This window comes from Theropithecus gelada, chromosome 19, assembly GCF_003255815.1.
Source record: "Theropithecus gelada isolate Dixy chromosome 19, Tgel_1.0, whole genome shotgun sequence".
In the NCBI taxonomy this organism is placed as follows: domain Eukaryota; kingdom Metazoa; phylum Chordata; class Mammalia; order Primates; family Cercopithecidae; genus Theropithecus; species Theropithecus gelada.
The window spans coordinates 28747042-28765599 of NC_037687.1; the positions used below are offsets into that span (position 1 = coordinate 28747042).

Here is an 18558-nt window from a genome sequence, read left to right on the forward strand (position 1 = left end):
CATTCCAGCTGGTGGAAATGCCAATTACTCCCAACCTTGTGTATAATCCAAGGATTTTTCTGCATGTTCATTTCTTCCTGTTCTTCCTCCAGCCTAGGAGGGTTTTCCTCACATACATGTGCTGATTACGACTCAAAGGCTCGTGGGGGAAACTCGATAGAACTCTCAATTCCTGAGTGCAGCTCTTCTCCAGTAATCCAACTCATGAATTTGGGTCACCTTGAATTCCTCAAACCCTAAACTCTGTCTCAATTCAGAAAGATGGCTGGGATCTGCTTGGCTTTCTCCTCTCATTCCTGCAGACTGGAAACTTTCTCCAGGCACTAAGCTGGGGCAATCATAAGGCTCATTTCATTGTTTCCTTTCTCTCATGGAAAGCCATCCTGAGCCCTTCACTTTCCAATGTCTGATGAAGTTCATTCATACATTTTGTGTATCTTTTTTAGACATTTAAGGCAGGAGATTATATACATTAGACATTTACTGTAAAAGAAAAAGGGACTGTTGGGCCGGGCGCGGTGGCTCAAGCCTGTAATCCCAGCACTTTGGGAGGCCGAGGCGGGTGGATCACAAGGTCAGGAGATCGAGACTATCCTGGCTAACATGGTGAAACCCCGTCTCTACTAAAAATACAAAAAAACTAGCCGGGCGCGGTAGCGGGCGCCTGTAGTCCCAGCTACTTGGGAGGCTGAGGCGGGAGAATGGCGTGAACCCGGGGGGCGGAGCTTGCAGTGAGCTGAGATCCGGCCACTGCACTCCAGCCTGGGAGACACAGTGAGACTCCGTCTCAAAAAAAAAAAAAAAAAAAGAAAAAAAGAAAAAGGGGCTGTTGGAGTTGGCTATGAAAAAGATTAGTCAATATCCAGGTGCATTATGTCATATGCATTCCATACTCATAAGGCATGTTAGTTCCACCCCCCTCCCCCCAACCTTTTTTTAGAAACAAAGTCTTGTCACTCAGGCTGGAGTGCAGTGGCACGATCATAGCTCACTGCAGCCTAGAACTCCTGGGCTCAAGCAATCCTCTTGCCTCAGCCTCCCAAGTAGCTGGAACTATGGGCACATACCACCATGTCCAGCTATTATTTATTTTTATTTTTTTGTAGAGATAGAGTCTCACTATGTTGCCCAGGGTGGTCTCAAATTCCTGGGCTCAAGTGATCATCCTGCCTTGGCCTCCCAAAGTGCTGAGATTACAGGTGTGAGCCACCATGCCTGGCCGGGTATGTTAATTTATGTAATTTCGGAATAGATACAAATTTACGTTTAGCAACATTTCAAGCATCATAAATCTCATGTTCTTTCTGGACATTTAGGAGTTATTTTCCATGCTGATGCGATTTTAACATTTCAAGAGCATCTACAATGTTCACATATAACAATCATAGCGTAAGATTCTGTGGTTATAGAGTAAAATGTTAATATACTTGGATCATAATCAGATAGGGAGATTATCCTGGCTTATCTGGGTTTTCCCAGTGTAATCACAAGGGCCCTCAAACATGGAAGAGGGAGATAGAACACTCAAGTGTTTGAGTGATGTCAGACTGATTGGCCATTGCTAGTTTTGAAAGAAGCCCCAAACCACAGAATCTGGGCAACTTCTAGGAGCTGGAAGGGCAAGGAAAGATGCTCCCCTAGAGCCTCCAAAAAGAAAAGCAGCCCTGTCTACAGCTTGATGTAGCCCCGTGAGATGCATTTGGACTTCAGACCTCCAGAACGCTAAGATAATGATTTTGTGTTGTTCTAAACCATTAAATCTGTATTAGTTTGGTGCAGCACTCATAACAAACTAACATAATTTTACTTCCATATTTGTTATATTCATAGGTTTTCATTACATAATACCATTCCTCGGGTTCAAGATTTCATTTATTAGACATGTCCCTCCAAGACTCTCAAGACATAAAACTGTGATACAGGAGTTAATTTGGTGAGTTTCCATCATGTCTTACTTTCAAGAGTTTTTCTTTTCTATAACTTCTCCCATATTTTACTAAAAATGTTTTCCATATCCATTGCCTCTACAGTTGTCTTTGTTTCTTTGGCACACAAGGCACAATTTAGTGCTAAAAGCACCATCACAATCTTTCACAAACATTCCTGTAAGAATTCTTTTGATACCAATTGAGATATCATATCCAGGTAAAGGCTTCCTCATAACAGATGCATTTCTGCCCAACATGATTTCAATGGCATTTAACAGGTTTGATTTCTCACAGAAATGTCCTCTACAACCACTGCCTCCAGTGTTTCAGCCCTAAATGAGCTCTCCAGCATATAGTGGCTGCAGGATTCCTACTAAAGATTTTCCCACCTTTCTGGTATCAGATTTATTCTTATACAATATCTGTAACATACAAGATATAATTTATTACTGATGGGGCCACATTCACTTCATTTGCGAGGCTTATTCCCTGTTCAAATTCCTGATTAACTACAAAGGCTTGATTTCTTGGAAAAGGTTGTTCTACAATCACCACATTTCTACCCACTAGGCACTCACTCTTGTTTAACAATGCCGGGGTTCCTGAGGCAGGCATTTCTATAGGTACAGTCTTTTGCTCTTTTATGTGTTCACTCATGTATAAGGAGGTATGACTCCTTGAAGGTTTCTCCACCTTCAGTGAATGTATGGCTTTCTCTCTTATGTGAGTTTTCTTATGTTTAATGAGGACTGACATGTGGGCAAAGGCTTTGCCACATTCGCTGCATGAATATGGCCTCTCTCCAGTGTGAGTACGCTGATGCTGAATGAGCTTTGACTTGCTTCTAAAGGCTTTTTCACACTCATGACATTCATAAGGTTTCTCTCCTGTATGAATTCTCTGATGTCTGGTCAGGTCTGACTTAAAATAGAAGGTTCTCCCACAATCACTGCATTTATAAGGCTTCTCTCCTGTGTGAAGTCTCTGGTGTGCAATGAGGTATGCCTTCTGAGAAAAGGCTTTCCCACACACACTGCACCCATAGAGTTTCTCTCCAGTATGGGATCGCTGATGTCTATTGAGCCGGCACTTCCGGCTGAAGGCTTTTCCGCATTCACTGCATCTGTAGGGTTTCTCTCCTGTATGGGTTCTCTGATGGACCATGAGCTGTGACTTTCTGGAGAAGGCTTTTCCGCATTCACTACATTCATGGGGCTTCTCTCCCGTGTGAGTTCTCTGATGCTCAGTGAGCTGAATCTTCCTCATGAATGTTTTCCCACATTCACCACATCCATGGGGTTTCTCTCCTCTTTCAGTTCTCTGATGTTGAATAAGCTGTGCTTTCCTGGAGAAGGCTCTCCCGCACACACTGCATTCATGTGGTTTCTCTCCTACACAAATTTTTTGATGGTCATTGAGCTGTGATTTAGGGCTGGTGGGTTTAACACATCTATGGTATTTAACTTCAGTAAGAGTTTTGTCACGCTTGATATGGAGGCATGATTTCCCATATCCACCAAATGCATCAGAATCTTTTCCTGTGTATCTTCTATTCTGGATAACAAACCCTAAATGAGATTTCAGACTTTTACAATGTGAGCCAAACTTATTGTGTCTTTATATTAAAGGAACAATGCTCTTAAATAAATCAAACTTATTTCCAAGGGCATAACTTTACTGACATCTTTTGAAATGTTTAAGCTCATTTTGGTTTTCTGGGTACCACTGCATATGGTCAATCCCCCCAAATTTCTTCTAGGAAAAAGAACAATAAGAACATCCATGATAATTTTTTGTGGAGGTAGCAGAAGGTACAAAGATGCCATGGTTTTGGCTGGCTTTTATAAGATCTCAGTCTCAGAGTAGTGTACCTCACCCTCTGTGAAAAAGGATGATACTATAAAACAGCAAAAGGAAAATATAGCAACTTTAGCAACAACAATGGATACTCTATAATGAATCAATACAACTTGGGCTGCCTCCCAAATTGGACCTTGCAAATGGAGACAGAGTAGAAACAGAAACACATTGCAACCGGAATAAATCAAAAATAGATGGAGGGGATGGATATATTCACCCAACAAACACTGAATGGACTGGTATTTGGGATACTACAGTGACTAATAATATATTCTCTCTCTCCATGAACCTGTCATTCAGGTAAAGATAGAGAATCAACAGGTATGCAAAGAAGTAAGAAAATTACAGAATGTGAAGAACAGTACAAAGGAAGTGGCTGACATCATAGGGTAAGAATGAGCAATGTTATGCAAAGAACAAAATAAAGAACATTCCAAGAAAAGGGAACAGCCAGTGTGAAAACCCAGAGGCAGAAAAAACTTAGGTGTGATAAAAAAAAAAAAATGTAAGAGAAGCTGGTTTACCTGGAATATCCTGAGCTTGAGTGAAGTAGAAATACAAAAGTTTGGCAAGGCTGGCAGAATTAACAACATAGAGATTTTGGAGGAAGACTTTGTTAGAAATTGGAATTTATGCTAAGAACAACAGCAGTAAGCCACAAAACATTTTTTACCAAGAAAACATGCTCTGAATTGACAGTTCCAAAACATGACTGTTCTATGGAGAATGAATTGGAGAGATGAAATTATAGAAGAGAATACCCCAGAGGCTATGGCAGAATTCAGGTGGCTTGATTAGGAATAATTACAATGGAGATGGAGAAATGGGAAAAAACGACATAAGTATGGAGGAGGGAAAGACAGGATTCACTCTTAGAACAAATATTGCCGGTAGAAAAGAGAAGAATTGAGGATAATTGCTCAATATGTGGCTTAAACACCTATGTAGGTGCTGGTGCCATTTAATAAAATGAGGGTAAAAGAAGCCTCATACCAACCAGTAAAATACACGCACAAAACAATACAGGACCATTACTAAGTTAGTGCAGCATAGACACAAAGGAGATAAAAGTCAGAAAAGAGAGTGGCCAGGCGCAGTGGCTCACGTCTGTAATTCCAACATTTTGGGAGGTCAAGGCAGGTGGGAGGAGTTTGAGACCAGCCTGGCCAACATGGTGAAACCTTGTCTCTACTACAAATATTAAAAAAAAAAAAAAAAAAATTGGCCGGGCATGGTGGTGGGCACCTATAATCTCAGCTACTTGGGAGGCTGAGGCAGGAGAATCCCTTGAACCTGGCAGGCAGAGGTTGCAGTGAGCCAAGATTGGGCTACTGCACTCCAGACTGGGCAACAAGAGCAAAACTCTGTCTCAAAAAACAAAAACAAAAAAAGAGGGAGCTCCAAATGTACCCTGCAATAGTCAAAAACTACTTCTTGGAAGTAAAACAAGAGCTGACAGTGAAAGAGAGCAGTATCTGGATGTAAAAATGCAACATGATCAAATGCACAGATGTCAGTCCTCACGTTATTTGACATTATCTGTAGCATTCAATAAAACATATGCCTTCCTCCTCCTTGGAATAATTTTGTCACTTATTTCATGGACATCTTCTGATTTTCCTACCGCAACCCTAATACTTTTCCTATGTGGCTGGGTTCTTCTCTTCTGAATCTCTGAATATATGTGGACCTCTTGTTTCTTCCACATGAGGAGTGAGCAACACTCACTCCTCACGTCTTCTCATCAAGTTCCAGTGCCTTGACGGCCCCTGCCCAGAGGGGAATGAAGCCATCACATCAAATGGAACTCACAGAAAAACGGAAGTCAGTCAAACATGCAGCAATGGAGGTGATGCGAACCTCTATTACCATGGCCTACTGTGAGGTGGGGCTTGAGAGTGGAGTATTCAAAACAATAAAAATTAACAGGAGCAGTCGAGACGTTCAGACATACAACAGAGTAAACCGAGAAGACTCAAAGCAGCGCCAAGGTGAGCAGGAACCGGAGTGGTGAGCAATACAGCAGAACCTAAATATAATGCACAGGGAGGGAAAGGATTTTCCAGGAGGAAAGAGAATCCCAGCTTCTAACCCTAAAGCCGAGGGAAGAAGAATTTCACAGAACACTCGTCCTGGGTGCTGGCAAAATATAGAATAAGAAGGCAGGTGAGATTACAGAAAAGGAGATATCTGCATGAAACTATTTGTCAGAAGACAGAACTGAAATCTTTAGTATATATGAGTATACTATATGATGGTAGAAACATCTGGGAGAAAGGAGGATTCCAGTTTCACATACTGGAATAAGGAAATATTTGGAGAGCTGTCCTGGCGGCTGGCGACACACAGAGGGTTAGAGTGCAGATGAGACATTAGTAGCAGAGATGTCTATTTGCGAGTCTCCAGCAGGGGCCAGAGAGCTTAGGCCTTGAGGGTGAATTAAACTTCTACCAGGAGAATCAGCAGAAGATAAAAAGAAAACAGAAGCTGGAAAGGTGGGAGCAGTGGGTGAGTAAGTCAACACAGATGCCCCGAGAGACAAGGTGTGGGTGCTTTGACATGAGCTAAGGTGAGGTGATTTTCAGTAAAGGAAATCGGCCCTTTACAAAGGGGCCGGGGTACGCTTTTAAGCGACAGAAGTGCTAAAAGTAACACAATCCGGCCAGGTGCAGTGGCTCATGCCTGAAATCTCAGCACTTTGGGAGGCCAAGGTGGGTGGATCATGAGGTCAGGAGTTCGAGACCAGCCTGGCCAATGTAGTGAAACCCCATCTCTACTAAAAATACAAAAAATTAGCCGGCCTCATGGCCGGCACCTGTAATCCCAGCTACTCAGGAGGCTGAGGCATGAGAATCACTTGAATCTGGGAGGTGGAGGTTGCAGTGAGCCAAGATTGCACCACTGCACTCCAGCCCAGCCAACAGTGCAAGACTCCATCTCAAAAAAAAAATAAAAAAATAAATAAATAAATAAAGGCAAGACAATCCAGATGGGTTACAAGGAGAGTTTCAAAGCAAGTAAGGTAGGGAGCAGGAAGGGACAAAAGCTGGGAGCAGGCTGGGAAGAATGGAACCAGCTAAGAATTCAAGGTCTTCAATGATATGGACTGAAATTAGATCCAGAAAATAGAAGAAAGGAAGACATTATCCTTTGAGAGCCAGGAAGGGACAGTTCTATTAGGGATGGACACAGATGCAGAAAGGCTGATTAGGTTTCTGGGCCACCAACTACTGCAAAGTCCTCTAAAGAACATTTTAAAAGCATCAACCCTTCTCCGACCCAGCTGGGATTTTCGTGCCATTTCTCCCCGTTTTCTGAGTTTTCACTCACTTACCTGGACAGGTTTGACTGGGGGCTGCTCCTTCTACTATCCATGGGGGTTCTCCTTGCTCCAACTTGAAGAGTGAATCTGGCTTGGTGCCTTGATACCCTGTAAACAGGAGATCACTGAACACTTGGCGCGTGTGCTTGGGGAATGGATGAAGATAGAGTTACGTCTCAGGCACCACAGCATGTGCACTTTGATAAAGTAAAAGCCTTTCACTCAGTAAAAGAGCACAATCACTTTGTGCCAGGGAGGAAAATACAAGTCTAGGACACACTCATACCCATTAGGATGGCTACTATCAAAAAAAAAAAAAAAAAAAAAAAGCAGAAAATAACAATTGTTGGCAACAAAGTGGAGAAACTGGGACCTGTGCACTCTTGGTGGGAATGTAAAACGGTACTGATATTGTGGAAAACTTCCTCAAAAAATTAACAATGGAATGACCATATCACCCAGCAATTCCACCTCTGGGTATATACCCCAAAGAATAGAAAGCAGGGTCTCAGATATTTGTACACTCATTTCATAGCAACATGATTCACAAGCCCTCAAACGTGGAAGGAACCCAGTGTTCCTTAACAGATAAGTGGATAAGCAAAAGGTGGTATATACATACAAAAGAATATCATTCAGCCTTAAAAAGGAAATTCTGGCACACGTGACAACACGGATAAACCTTGAGAACATCATACTAAGTGAAATAAGCCAGACACAAAAAGACAGACACTATATGATGCCACTTATATGAGGTACTTAGAGAAGTCAAAATCCTAAAGACAGAAAGTGAATGGTGGTTGCAAGGGGCTGGGGAGAAGTGGGGGAATGGGTAGTTGTTTTGTGAGTACAGAGTTTCAGTTTTAGAAGACAGAAGGTAGTGGTGGTGGGTGCATAACACTATGAGTGAATCCCAATGAACTGCACACTTATGATTAAGATGGTAAATTTTATGTTATACATTTTACCACCCCAACAAAAAAATCTATGACATACAAACCATTAAATATTTACAGGACCATACAGAGGTCACCAAATAAGAAAGAAAAGGTAAGTGACTGTGATGCTGTCCTTACCTACTGATACTAGGTTGCTGTAGTTTTCCAACATTACTTCCTTGTACAAGACCTTCTGAGACCAGTCCAAAAACTGCCACTCCTCCCTGGTGAAGTCCACAGCCACATCTTCGAATGACAATGATCCCTGTAAGAGCAATTCCAATGCAATCTGAGGTGGATAACAATAGATGATGCAGAAAAGAGGCACAGGGACGCGTCTTGATCCTTCTCTCCATGACAAATTATGCACACCATGACTATTTCACATACCAAAGGACCATGGAATTCCAGCAATACCTCCTACCCTAAAAAAGCACTAAGGCAGTATTCACATAGATATGAAACAACGTGTAATAAGAATGTTCATTATTCCTTTGTTTCTGATAATGAAAAACTTATCAATAATCTAAATGTCTATCAAAAGCAGACAGGGTTAAATTACAGCACCTCCATGCTATAATATACTATAAAAATGTTAAAATCAATGAGGTAGATGTATACATAACCACGTGATTATCAATGATCTTCAAGGCATTCTATTAAACGCAAAAAATTAAGCTCCCAAATAATATATGATCTAAGACATATTTTAAAAAATGTAATAATATGGCTGGGCATGGTGGCTCACACCTGTAATCTCAGCACTTTGGAAGGCCAAGGAGGGCAGATCACGAAGTCAGGAGATTAAGACCATCTTAGCTAACACGGTGAAACCCCGTCTCCACTAAAAATACAAAAAATTAGCTGGGCATAGTGGCGGGCATCTGCAGTCCCAGCTACTCGGGAGGCTGAGGCAGGAGAATGGCGTGAACCCAGGAGGCGAACCTTACAGTGAGCCAAGATCGTGCCACTGCACTCCAGCCTGGGCAACAGAGCAAGACTCCGTTTCCAAAAAAAAAAAAAAAAAGCAATAATATGGCTGGGCACGGTGGCTAACGCCTGAAATCCCAGCACTTTGGGAGGCTGAGGCGGGGGGCTCATGAGGTCAGTAGTTCAAGACCAGCCTGGCCAACATGGTGAAACCCCATCTCTACTAAAAATACAAAAACTAGTGGGGTATGGTGGCACGCACCTGTAATCCCAGCTACTCAGGAGGCTGAGGCAGGAGAATTGCTTGAGCCCAGGAGGCGGAGGTTGCAGTGAGCCAAGATTGTGCCATTGCACTCCAGCCTGGGCAACAGAGCAAGACTCTATCTTGGGGGGAAAAAAAAAAGTAATAATATATACAATTATATAAGTACACACGTATGTATACAGAAATGTACCTAAATATAAATATATTCTATCAGATGTCAATCACAGGGAGGAACTAGATAGAGACCCAAACTATGAACACTTATTTATTACCCTTTGGGTTGAAGTTTGGGCAGAAAAAGGGTGAAAGGAGATACTGTCTTTTGATACAAATGCTTCTATTTGCTTGAATCTCTTGCAGGCAAATGTAGCCATGTATCATTTCAGTAATTAAACATAGTAAAAGCAAAACAAGCAGAACTGGTGCTTTGTTTTTTGAACCTGGAGTTAAGAAGGTAAGAAAGAAGCATTGTCAGTATCTGCATTCCAAGCTGTTACCAAAGAATGGAGCTGCTAGTTGTCTCCTGCTGTATCAATAACAAAAATCTGGCTGAAAGAATTCTGCTTCATGGAGGATCAAAGGTCAGGCAGCCCATTCATTCTATTGGATGCTCCAGGCTTTACTCCTGGGCAAAGTCCGATGACCAGAAGCGTCTATTTTCAAAGCACCCTATTTTCAAAGAATTTTGTCCAATCCAGTTTTCCTTTGGCATTACTCCTTAGCTTACCTCCCTAAATAATAGGAAAAAGCCAAAGAAAACATCCCATGCCTTTATTACAAGGGTGACTTTGAGGATACTGTCAACCACAAAAGCTCTCTGAAGGAAAGAAATTTCTCAAGATCTAACAGCAGTGACACATTTACCTCCCCTGAAGAACTGCCTTGCTCTCTCCTCACAGACATTACAATCGTGGCATTTTTCATGTGTTTCCTGTTATTTCAGCTGCCAAAAAAAAGGAGACACAGTTTAAAGCAGAGAAAACCCACAGGGTCTTAACAGTCACTTAGCTATGTTCCGACATTAAGAACTTGGCACAAACCCCCCGATCTATATATCTCGTTTCTTTTTTTTTTTTTTTTTTTTTTTTTTTGAGACGGAGTCTCGCGCTGTGTCACCCAGGCTGGAGTGCAGTGGCGCGATCTCGGCTCACTGCAAGCTCCGCCTCCCAGGTTCACGCCATTCTCCTGCCTCAGCCTCCGAGTAGCTGGGACTACAGGCGCCCGCCACCACGCCCGGCTAGTTTTTTGTATTTTTAGTAGAGACGGGGTTTCACCATGTTAGCCAGGATGGTCTCGATCTCCTGACCTCGTGATCCGCCCGTCTCGGCCTCCCAAAGTGCTGGGATTACAGGCTTGAGCCACCGCGCCCGGCCATATCTCGTTTCTTAATTTGCCAGGATTTTAAGATTCCAACTTAAACTTATTTTCTGACAGATCCTGATTTTTATCAGAATACACTATCTCATTTAACCAGACTGCCTTTTACAAGCTTCCACAGATCCACTGGGAAACAAAAGACAAAATAGGTAAAACAAACCTCACCTGGGCCTTGGCCATTTTCTTCAACTCTTAGCGGCTAGCAACTCTAGGGTGTTCTCTCTCTTCTATCTATTCTGGGCCTTCCCAGAAGTTGTGGTCAGGTATCATCTCAGGTCAAGCTACCACTGGAAATGATGATCTTTCCCAGCCTGGAAGCTCTTTCTTCCATTACTGAAAATGTCTTGTTCCTATAGGCTAGAACCTGGGGATTCAAGACCAAATTCAATGATAAGAAACATGCTCCTAGGACCACAAGTCTCCAATTGCCATCTGGACTCACATTAACATCAGGTTCCAATATTTCATCGGTCTCCTTAACACCCTGGAATCGTGGGGCACTGGTCCATAGGAAGATATGGAATGAGCAAGAGGAATGCCTTTTTTTTTTTTTTTTTTGGTTACGTCAGAAATAGAACGGATGTGAAACAGGAGATAGTAAACTAAAACCACTTTATGGTCTTGTCTACTGCCAAGTTCTCACATATATGTTTTAGGTAAGACAATGAAGGAAGTGGTAAAGCCAGGCATGGTGGCATGGGCCCTAGCATCCCAGCTATTGTAGAGGCTGAGATGGGTGGATCTCACCTGAGCTCTAGAGTTCAAGACCAGCCTGGACAACATGGCAAGACTGTCTCTAAAAATAAAAACATAAAAGAAGTGGTGGCTCAGGAAACTGACTTAAATTCACCAGCAGCCACATGCTCCTAAATTTTTTGTTTATTGCACTGTCTTACTAATCAAACAAACCATATGCACTGTCTTACTAAACCCTCAATACTACTGTATAAGGTACTCGTTATTATTTCCATTTTAAACATGAGTAAGCTGAGGCTTGCTGAGACGAAGTGTGTTGTGCAGGTTAACATTCTTCCTAATTAGAAGCGTGGGAACTTGAATCTACATCTGGCTCTCTCCCTTGTGACACTTCCCTCCTACAACAGCCTCACAGTACAAATTTGTTCTCTTTCCCTCTCACTTTTAGAACTCTGCTTCCCAGCGCTTTACACTGCGGGGTGGCCACACAGTCACAGCTACACAAACAAGAGCCTGCGATCTCCTAATGCAATATTCAGTGTGCATGCTCAGCCTGCTCCTTCCACACAGGCAGGAAAGCAAAGGGGGTCCCATCCTTGCCCCAGAAGCAGCAGTTCAGGGATCAGTCTCCCCAAGAGCCGCTCTAGAAACTCACACTCTGAGAATACCCACACTGTGAGACCAACTTGGATTTTGCTGTCACCCCAGCAAGTCATTCTCAAGACTCTCTAGCAAGCCTGTATCCTTTACACCCACAGAGCTCATCTCCAAGCCATTTTCTGACCCACCGGTAAACACACTGGTCAAAATGCAAACCTCCTCTACCTTCAATCCTGAGACTGCTTCATCCCAGCCCCAGCCCTTCAGTCTAGCCTCCCTACAGGGCCAGTCCAAAAACAGTGGTACCCAACCCAAATGTAGAAATCCGTATGGATGGCTAAGAGGTAGAAAAGGCAGTTATGCATGAATGGGTTGGAGCTGAGATCTCCAGGGTTGAAAAATCCAGGATCCAGCCATTTCCCAGAAGCTCATGGCAGACTTCCATCATATGTAATACATCAGAACTGCACCAGATACTCACACGGAGAACATGGCAATGTAACCAAGAATGGCAATGATATATCACCCTGATTGGTAAGAATAATCTGGATTTCCTACTGAACTGAGGTTCAGGTCAAATGTCCAGAGGGACAGCTACCTAAATTAAAGAGGAATTTGCTTAACCAAGGGGGCTTGGATGTCAGATTGTCAGCCAACAGTATCCAATAAAAAAAAAAAAAACTAGGGCCTGCTGTGTTGGCTCAGGCCTGTAATTGCAGCAATTCTGCAGGTGAAGGCAGGAGAATTCCTCGAGGCCAGGAATTTGAGACCAGCCTGGGTAACATACCAAGACCATGTCTCTACAGAAAAATTTAAAACTTAGCCAGGCATGGTGGTGCATGCATGTAGTCCCAGGTACTTAGGACGGTGAGGAAGGAGGATCGCTTAAGCCCAGGAGTTCCAGGCTGAACTGAGTTTATGATCGCATCACTGCACTCCAACCTGCACAACACAGCAAGATCCTGCCTCGGAAAAAAAAAAAAAAAGGCAAAAAAAAAAAGCCCTCCACTTCAAATAAAAGTTGGGATGCTTCCAAACCATTACAAGCCCTCAGCCTTATCTGCTTTTGGGAGGAATGAAGCAGAAAGGAAGGAAACAGGTAATTTCTCTCATATGATGGCCTACCTTTAGATTTGTCTGACTGCTGTATCAGGGTATCATTTTGTATGGGTTTTTGAAAACTTTTTTTTTTTTTTTGAGAAGGAGTCTCGATCTGTCGCCAGGCTGGAGTGCAGTAGTGCGATCTCAGCTCATTGCAAACTCCGCCTCCCGGGTTCAAGCAATTCTCTGCCTCAGCCTCCTGAGTAGCTGGGATTACAGGTGCCCACCACCACGCCCGGCTAATTTTTGTATTTTTAGTAAAGACAAGGTTTCTCCATCTTGGCCAGGCTGGTCTTGAACTCCTGACCTCATGATCCACCTGCCTTAGCCTCCCAAAGTGCTGAGATTACAGGCGTGAGCCACTGTACCTGGCTAAATTTTTTTTTTTTAAATAGAGACAGGGTCTTGCTATGTTGGCCATGTTGGTCTTCAACTCTTGGCCTCAAGCAATCCTCCCGCCTCAGCCTCCCAACGTGCTAGGATTACAGGCATGAGTGACTGCTCCCAGCCTCATGGTATAGTTTAACTTGTTGTTCTCTGCCTACCCAACTCCCAATTTTTCCTTTTAATTAAGTGAGTAGTTCAACTTAGAGGTTTGATTAGTCCCATGTTCAATTTTTTTAGGTAAGAATCCTTCGTGGATGGTGCTGTATACTTCCTACTGCAACACATGAAGAGGCATGAGAACAAAAAAAAAACAAAGAAAAATAAAAAAAGAAAGGGGAGTTGTTATAGAATTAAAGAGATCTAAGAGATACAAGCAACTCGAACGCACCCACGTCATTTGGATCATGATTCAAACAATCCAATGTTAAAAGACAATGATGAAATTATCAGAAAAAAACTGAATATAGACTAGCTATTCAATGAACTAAAGAAATAGGCTACGCACAGTGGCTCATGCCTGTAACCCCAGCACTGTGGGAGGCCAACATGGGCAGATCACTTGAGGTCAAGAGTTCAAGACCAGCCTGGCCAACAGGACGAAATCCCATCTCTACAAAAAATATAAAAATTAGCCTGGTGTGGTGGCAGATGCCTGTAAGCCCAGCTACTCAGGAGGCTGAGGCAGGAGAACTGCTTCAACCCGGGAGGCGGGAATTGCAGTGAGAAAAGATCAGGCCACTATACTCCAGCCTTGGTGACAAAGCGAAAGTCCGTCTGCCCAAAAAGATAAGGAAGGAAATTATTATTAACTTGGATACACTGAAAATGGTCTAGGATGGGTGAAGTGGCTCACACCTGTAATCCTAGCACTTTGGGAAGTCAAGGCAGGAGGACTGCTTGAGCCCAGGAGCTCAAGACCAGCCTGAGCAATACAGCAAGATCCCGTCTCTAAAAGAAAAAACAAAAAGAAAATGGTCTAGTGGTTATAAATTTTTTTAATGACCATACCAGTTAGAGATTCATACTGGGATACTTACAAGTTTCAAGTCATGAAGCCTTGGATTTGCTATGAAATTCTCCAGAGTAAAACAAAAGTGGAGGCACAGATAAATATGACTGATATGACAGATGAATATGAATTGATAACTGTTGAAGCTAAGTTATGGGCAAATATTATACTATACTCTCAATTTCCATGAAAAAAAGTTAAAAAGAATCATTGGAGCCTGATGAGTTCATCTAATCTTTACAGTATAGATGACTCCAACATTATGTAACATTCACAAATCACAGAAAAAGTGAATCCTCTCTAACAATTATATAAAACCAGCATTTCCAAACACCAATCAACAGAATAGAAAAAAAAAGAATTATAGAGATAGGTGCTTATTCATTCATTTTCATCCTTCCTTCTTTTCTAATACTTGCATTCAAGGTTATAAATTTCCTCCACTGACTGCTTAGGTTAAATTCAACAAGGGTTTACATGTAGAATTCTTATTAAAATGCAATTGAAAATATTTCCACTGTGATTTTTTTTTTTGAACTCAGATTATTTAGAAGTGTATGGCATAACTGCCAATCATTCTGACAAGAAAAAAACACATTCTGAATTGATAGTTCCAAAAAGTCACATGACTATTCTACGGCAAATAAATCATTTTGATATTGATTTATAGCTTAATTCCACTGTAGAGAAAAAATTCCGTATGGTTTTAATCCTTTGAAATTTACTTAGACTTGCCTGATGGCTAACCATATGGTGACTTTTTATAAATATTCTATGTGCATCTGAGGAAAATTACTGAGTGCAGTGTTTTAGATTGGTCAAGTCTGTTAATTATTTATGTCATTCTAACCTTTCTGGGGTTAGGACTATTGTGGGTTAGCTGCCTGTTTTTGTAAATAATGTTTTATCAGAACACAGCCACACCCATTTGTTTATACATTCTGTATAGCTACTTTCATTCTATAATTGCAGAACCTAGTAGATGCAGACGAGACCATTTAGCCGGCAGAGACTAAAATATTTATCACCTGTCTGCACCTTTACAGAAAGTTTGCCAGCACTGGTTAATCTATACCCTTTTAGCTTTTTGTCTGCCTGTTCTCTAAGTTACTGAGAGAGGTATGTTAAGAATTTCCCATTATGATTGGGCATTTGTGGTTCCTCCTTGTGTCTAGCATACTCCTCTCCTCTATACTTAACACACTAAGTATATGCTCAATTGAACTTTTTTTTTTTTTTTTTTTTGAGACAGAGTTTCACTCTTGTTGCCTAGGCTGGAGTGAAAGGTCATGATCCCAGCTCACTGCAACTTCTGTCTCCTGGGTTCAAGTGATTTTCCTGCCTCATCCCTCCTGAGTAGCTGGGATTACAGACACCCGCTACCACGCCAGGCTAATTTTTGTATTTTCTTTTTTTTTTTTTTTTTTTTTTTTTTTTTTTTTGAGACTGAGTCTGGCTCTGTCGCCCAGGCTGGAGTGCAGTGGCCGGATCTCAGCTCACTGCAAGCTCCGCCTCCCGGGTTCACGCCATTCTCCTGCCTCAGCCTCCGGAGTAGCTGGGACCACAGGCGCCCGCCACCTCGCCCGGCTAGTTTTTTGTATTTTTTAGTAGAGACGGGGTTTCACCGTGTTAGCCAGGATGGTCTCGATCTCCTGACCTTGTGATCCGCCCGTCTCAGCCTCCCAAAGTGCTGGGATTACAGGCTTGAGCCACCGCGCCCGGCGTAATTTTTGTATTTTCAGTAGAGACGGGGTTTCATCATGTTGGCCAGACTGGTCTCAAACTCTTGATCTCAGGTGATCTACCCGCCTCAGCCTCCCAAAGTGCTGGGATTACAGGCATGAGCTCTCACGCTCAGCCCTCAATAGAACTTTTATGCACCAAAAGACATGTAGAAAAACATTCATATCAACAATTCTCCTAACTCCCATAAACCAAAACAACGTCTCTTGATACTGGAATGGATAAATAATATGGGGTATAATTATCAATGGAATACTACATAGCAACGAAGAAGAAATGAGCTACTGCTACATGCAGCAATGTAGATGAATTTCACAACAAAAAGACTGAGCAAAAGAAGCCAGCCACAAAAGAATGTGTACCTTAGGATTTCATTTACATAAAGGTGACAACCAAGCACATCTATGATGTTTTTAGGATAACAGTTACCTCTGGAGAGAACAGAGAAGATGAGGGCTTCTGGGATGCTACATTATTCTATTTTGTTAACCTGGTGATTTTTCAAGTATAATCACTTGGAAAAAAAACTTAAGAAAACTACAGACCAATTTCTGTTATAAATGTATAGGCAAAAAAATTTTTTTAAATTTTCTACTGTGAAAAATTTCAAGCAAAAGAACAGTATGCTCAAATTCCACATATTCATCACGTGACTTAAAGAATGATGAACTCACACCTAATTTTGTTTTATCTATACCACCATTCAGTCCCTCTCCACCAATGGATTATGGATTATTCCCAAGCTCATCCAAGATCTCTTTTCATTTCTTGATGCAAAAATATTAAATAAAATATTAGCAAATAAAATCCAGTCTCATATTAAAAGAACAAACCATTATTGACAAGTATGGTTTTTTCCTCAGGAATATATGAAATTGGGAAATAGAGCAACATAAAGAAAATTTTAAAGAGAAAAAAATATAAATGAAAATAATTGTAAAGGTCAAAAGCCCTTAGAAAAGAGATATAAAAACTTGATAAATCACAATCATTATTTATTCAGACCATACTGTGTACCTAGTACTACACTTTGAACATACTTAAAGAACATTTGCTCACTTAATCTTCATAACGATTCCATGAAAAAGAAACTAGGACAGCTTTTTTACCACAAATAAGGAAACTGACTCAGAGATTAACATACCCAAGTCAGAGGCAGAGGCAGGTACTTCTTACTCCACAGTCCATCCACTTGCCACCTGGCTAAAACTATTAGCAGATGACAAAAAAGCTCAACTAGAAAAAAGAAAGACATCAATTTATAAGTTATGTGTAATGACATGAGTAGAATGAAGTGACAGAATAAACGTATATATTTTTGACTTCTGTTCTTGTCCACTAAGTAAAATTAGAAAGGAAAAAAGTAAAGAGGGAGGGGCCTTATGCGAAAAAAAAGAGTCACGATTTACATCAAAAAGTATTAACTATGTAGAAATAAGCATAACCAGAAATGTCCCAGACACGTATGGAAAACACTACAGCTAGTTGAAGAACTAAAAACCTTGGGTTAATGGAAATCCATCGCATGTTCCTGAAAGTGTTGTATCTAGATCTACATCAGTTCTACCCAAATTAAAGCAACCACCTGACGGAACCGCAGCAGTTTAAAAAAGAAAACTCTCAAAGAGAATGTAATATGGGAATATGTAGTTGACAAGATGTTAGATGAACTACGAATAGAATTATACCAATACGTAGACACCTGAACCCAAAATACGAGTAAAATTATACCAATACCTAGACATCTGATCCCAACGCTGAACATGAAATACACTAAACCAGAGTTATTTTCTGGAGGAGTATTTAAAAGGATGGGGATGTTATTACTTGGCTCGCAATGATCCTGAAAGCAAATTTTCTACAGAATATACAGGAGCAGGGAAGCAAGGGGACCAGCAGACCCCTTTCAAAGCACGCATGTGATAAGCAATGAACACGAACTGCCCAGAGCTGTCTCCAACACCGACACGATTCGCTTCCCCGCCACGACGCCCTAGTGCTACTGTGCAACGAAGACCTCCCAAGCGCTTGTTCTAATGCGGAGCCCATGAGCTCCCAGACTCTGGGAACTGCAACACGACTCTGCAAAACGAACCCCCAGCGAGGACTCCCCACGAGCTCCCCGCAACACGGACCCCACGCGCTAGCGAACAACCAAAAAAAACCTCAACGCGCTCTCCCTGGCTCTGAAACATTCCCAGAAGCCCACGTAGACCAGATCGATGACCCTCTGTCTCCACTGCTGGAGGCGAGTCACGGACCCTAAATCCCTAAACACTCGCCTCTGCCCGCCGACCCGCGAACCTCGCAAGCTGCGGACGCGACACTCGCAAGTTTCGGGGATGGCGGCCGGCGAGGGCCACACAGCTTCTTTTCAGAGACGCGGAATCCGGCAAATGCCG

At 42.1% G+C, this 18558-nt stretch overlaps 1 protein-coding gene across 4 annotated transcripts in view; it reads right to left on the reverse strand.

The window, feature by feature from the left end:
* ZNF577 (zinc finger protein 577) overlaps positions 1-18518 on the reverse strand; it is a 34081-nt gene extending 15563 nt beyond the window's left edge. Inside the window, exons 1-7 of one of the 4 annotated variants that reach the window (XM_025368596.1) lie at positions 18439-18480; positions 17301-17392; positions 10786-10984; positions 10108-10186; positions 8187-8313; positions 7123-7218; positions 1802-3496 (exon numbers count right to left, since the gene is read on the reverse strand). In XM_025368596.1, the coding sequence (XP_025224381.1) occupies positions 2340-3496; positions 7123-7218; positions 8187-8313; positions 10108-10167 (1440 nt within the window). In that variant the 5' untranslated portion in view covers positions 10168-10186; positions 10786-10984; positions 17301-17392; positions 18439-18480 and the 3' untranslated portion in view covers positions 1802-2339. Of the gene's footprint in view, positions 1-1801; positions 3497-7122; positions 7219-8186; positions 8314-10107; positions 10187-10785; positions 10985-17300; positions 17393-18123 lie in introns of those variants that run through there. The other 3 variants (XM_025368595.1, XR_003116933.1, XM_025368594.1) reach the window with 3 other exon arrangements.
* Positions 18519-18558: the final 40 nt, after the last annotated feature.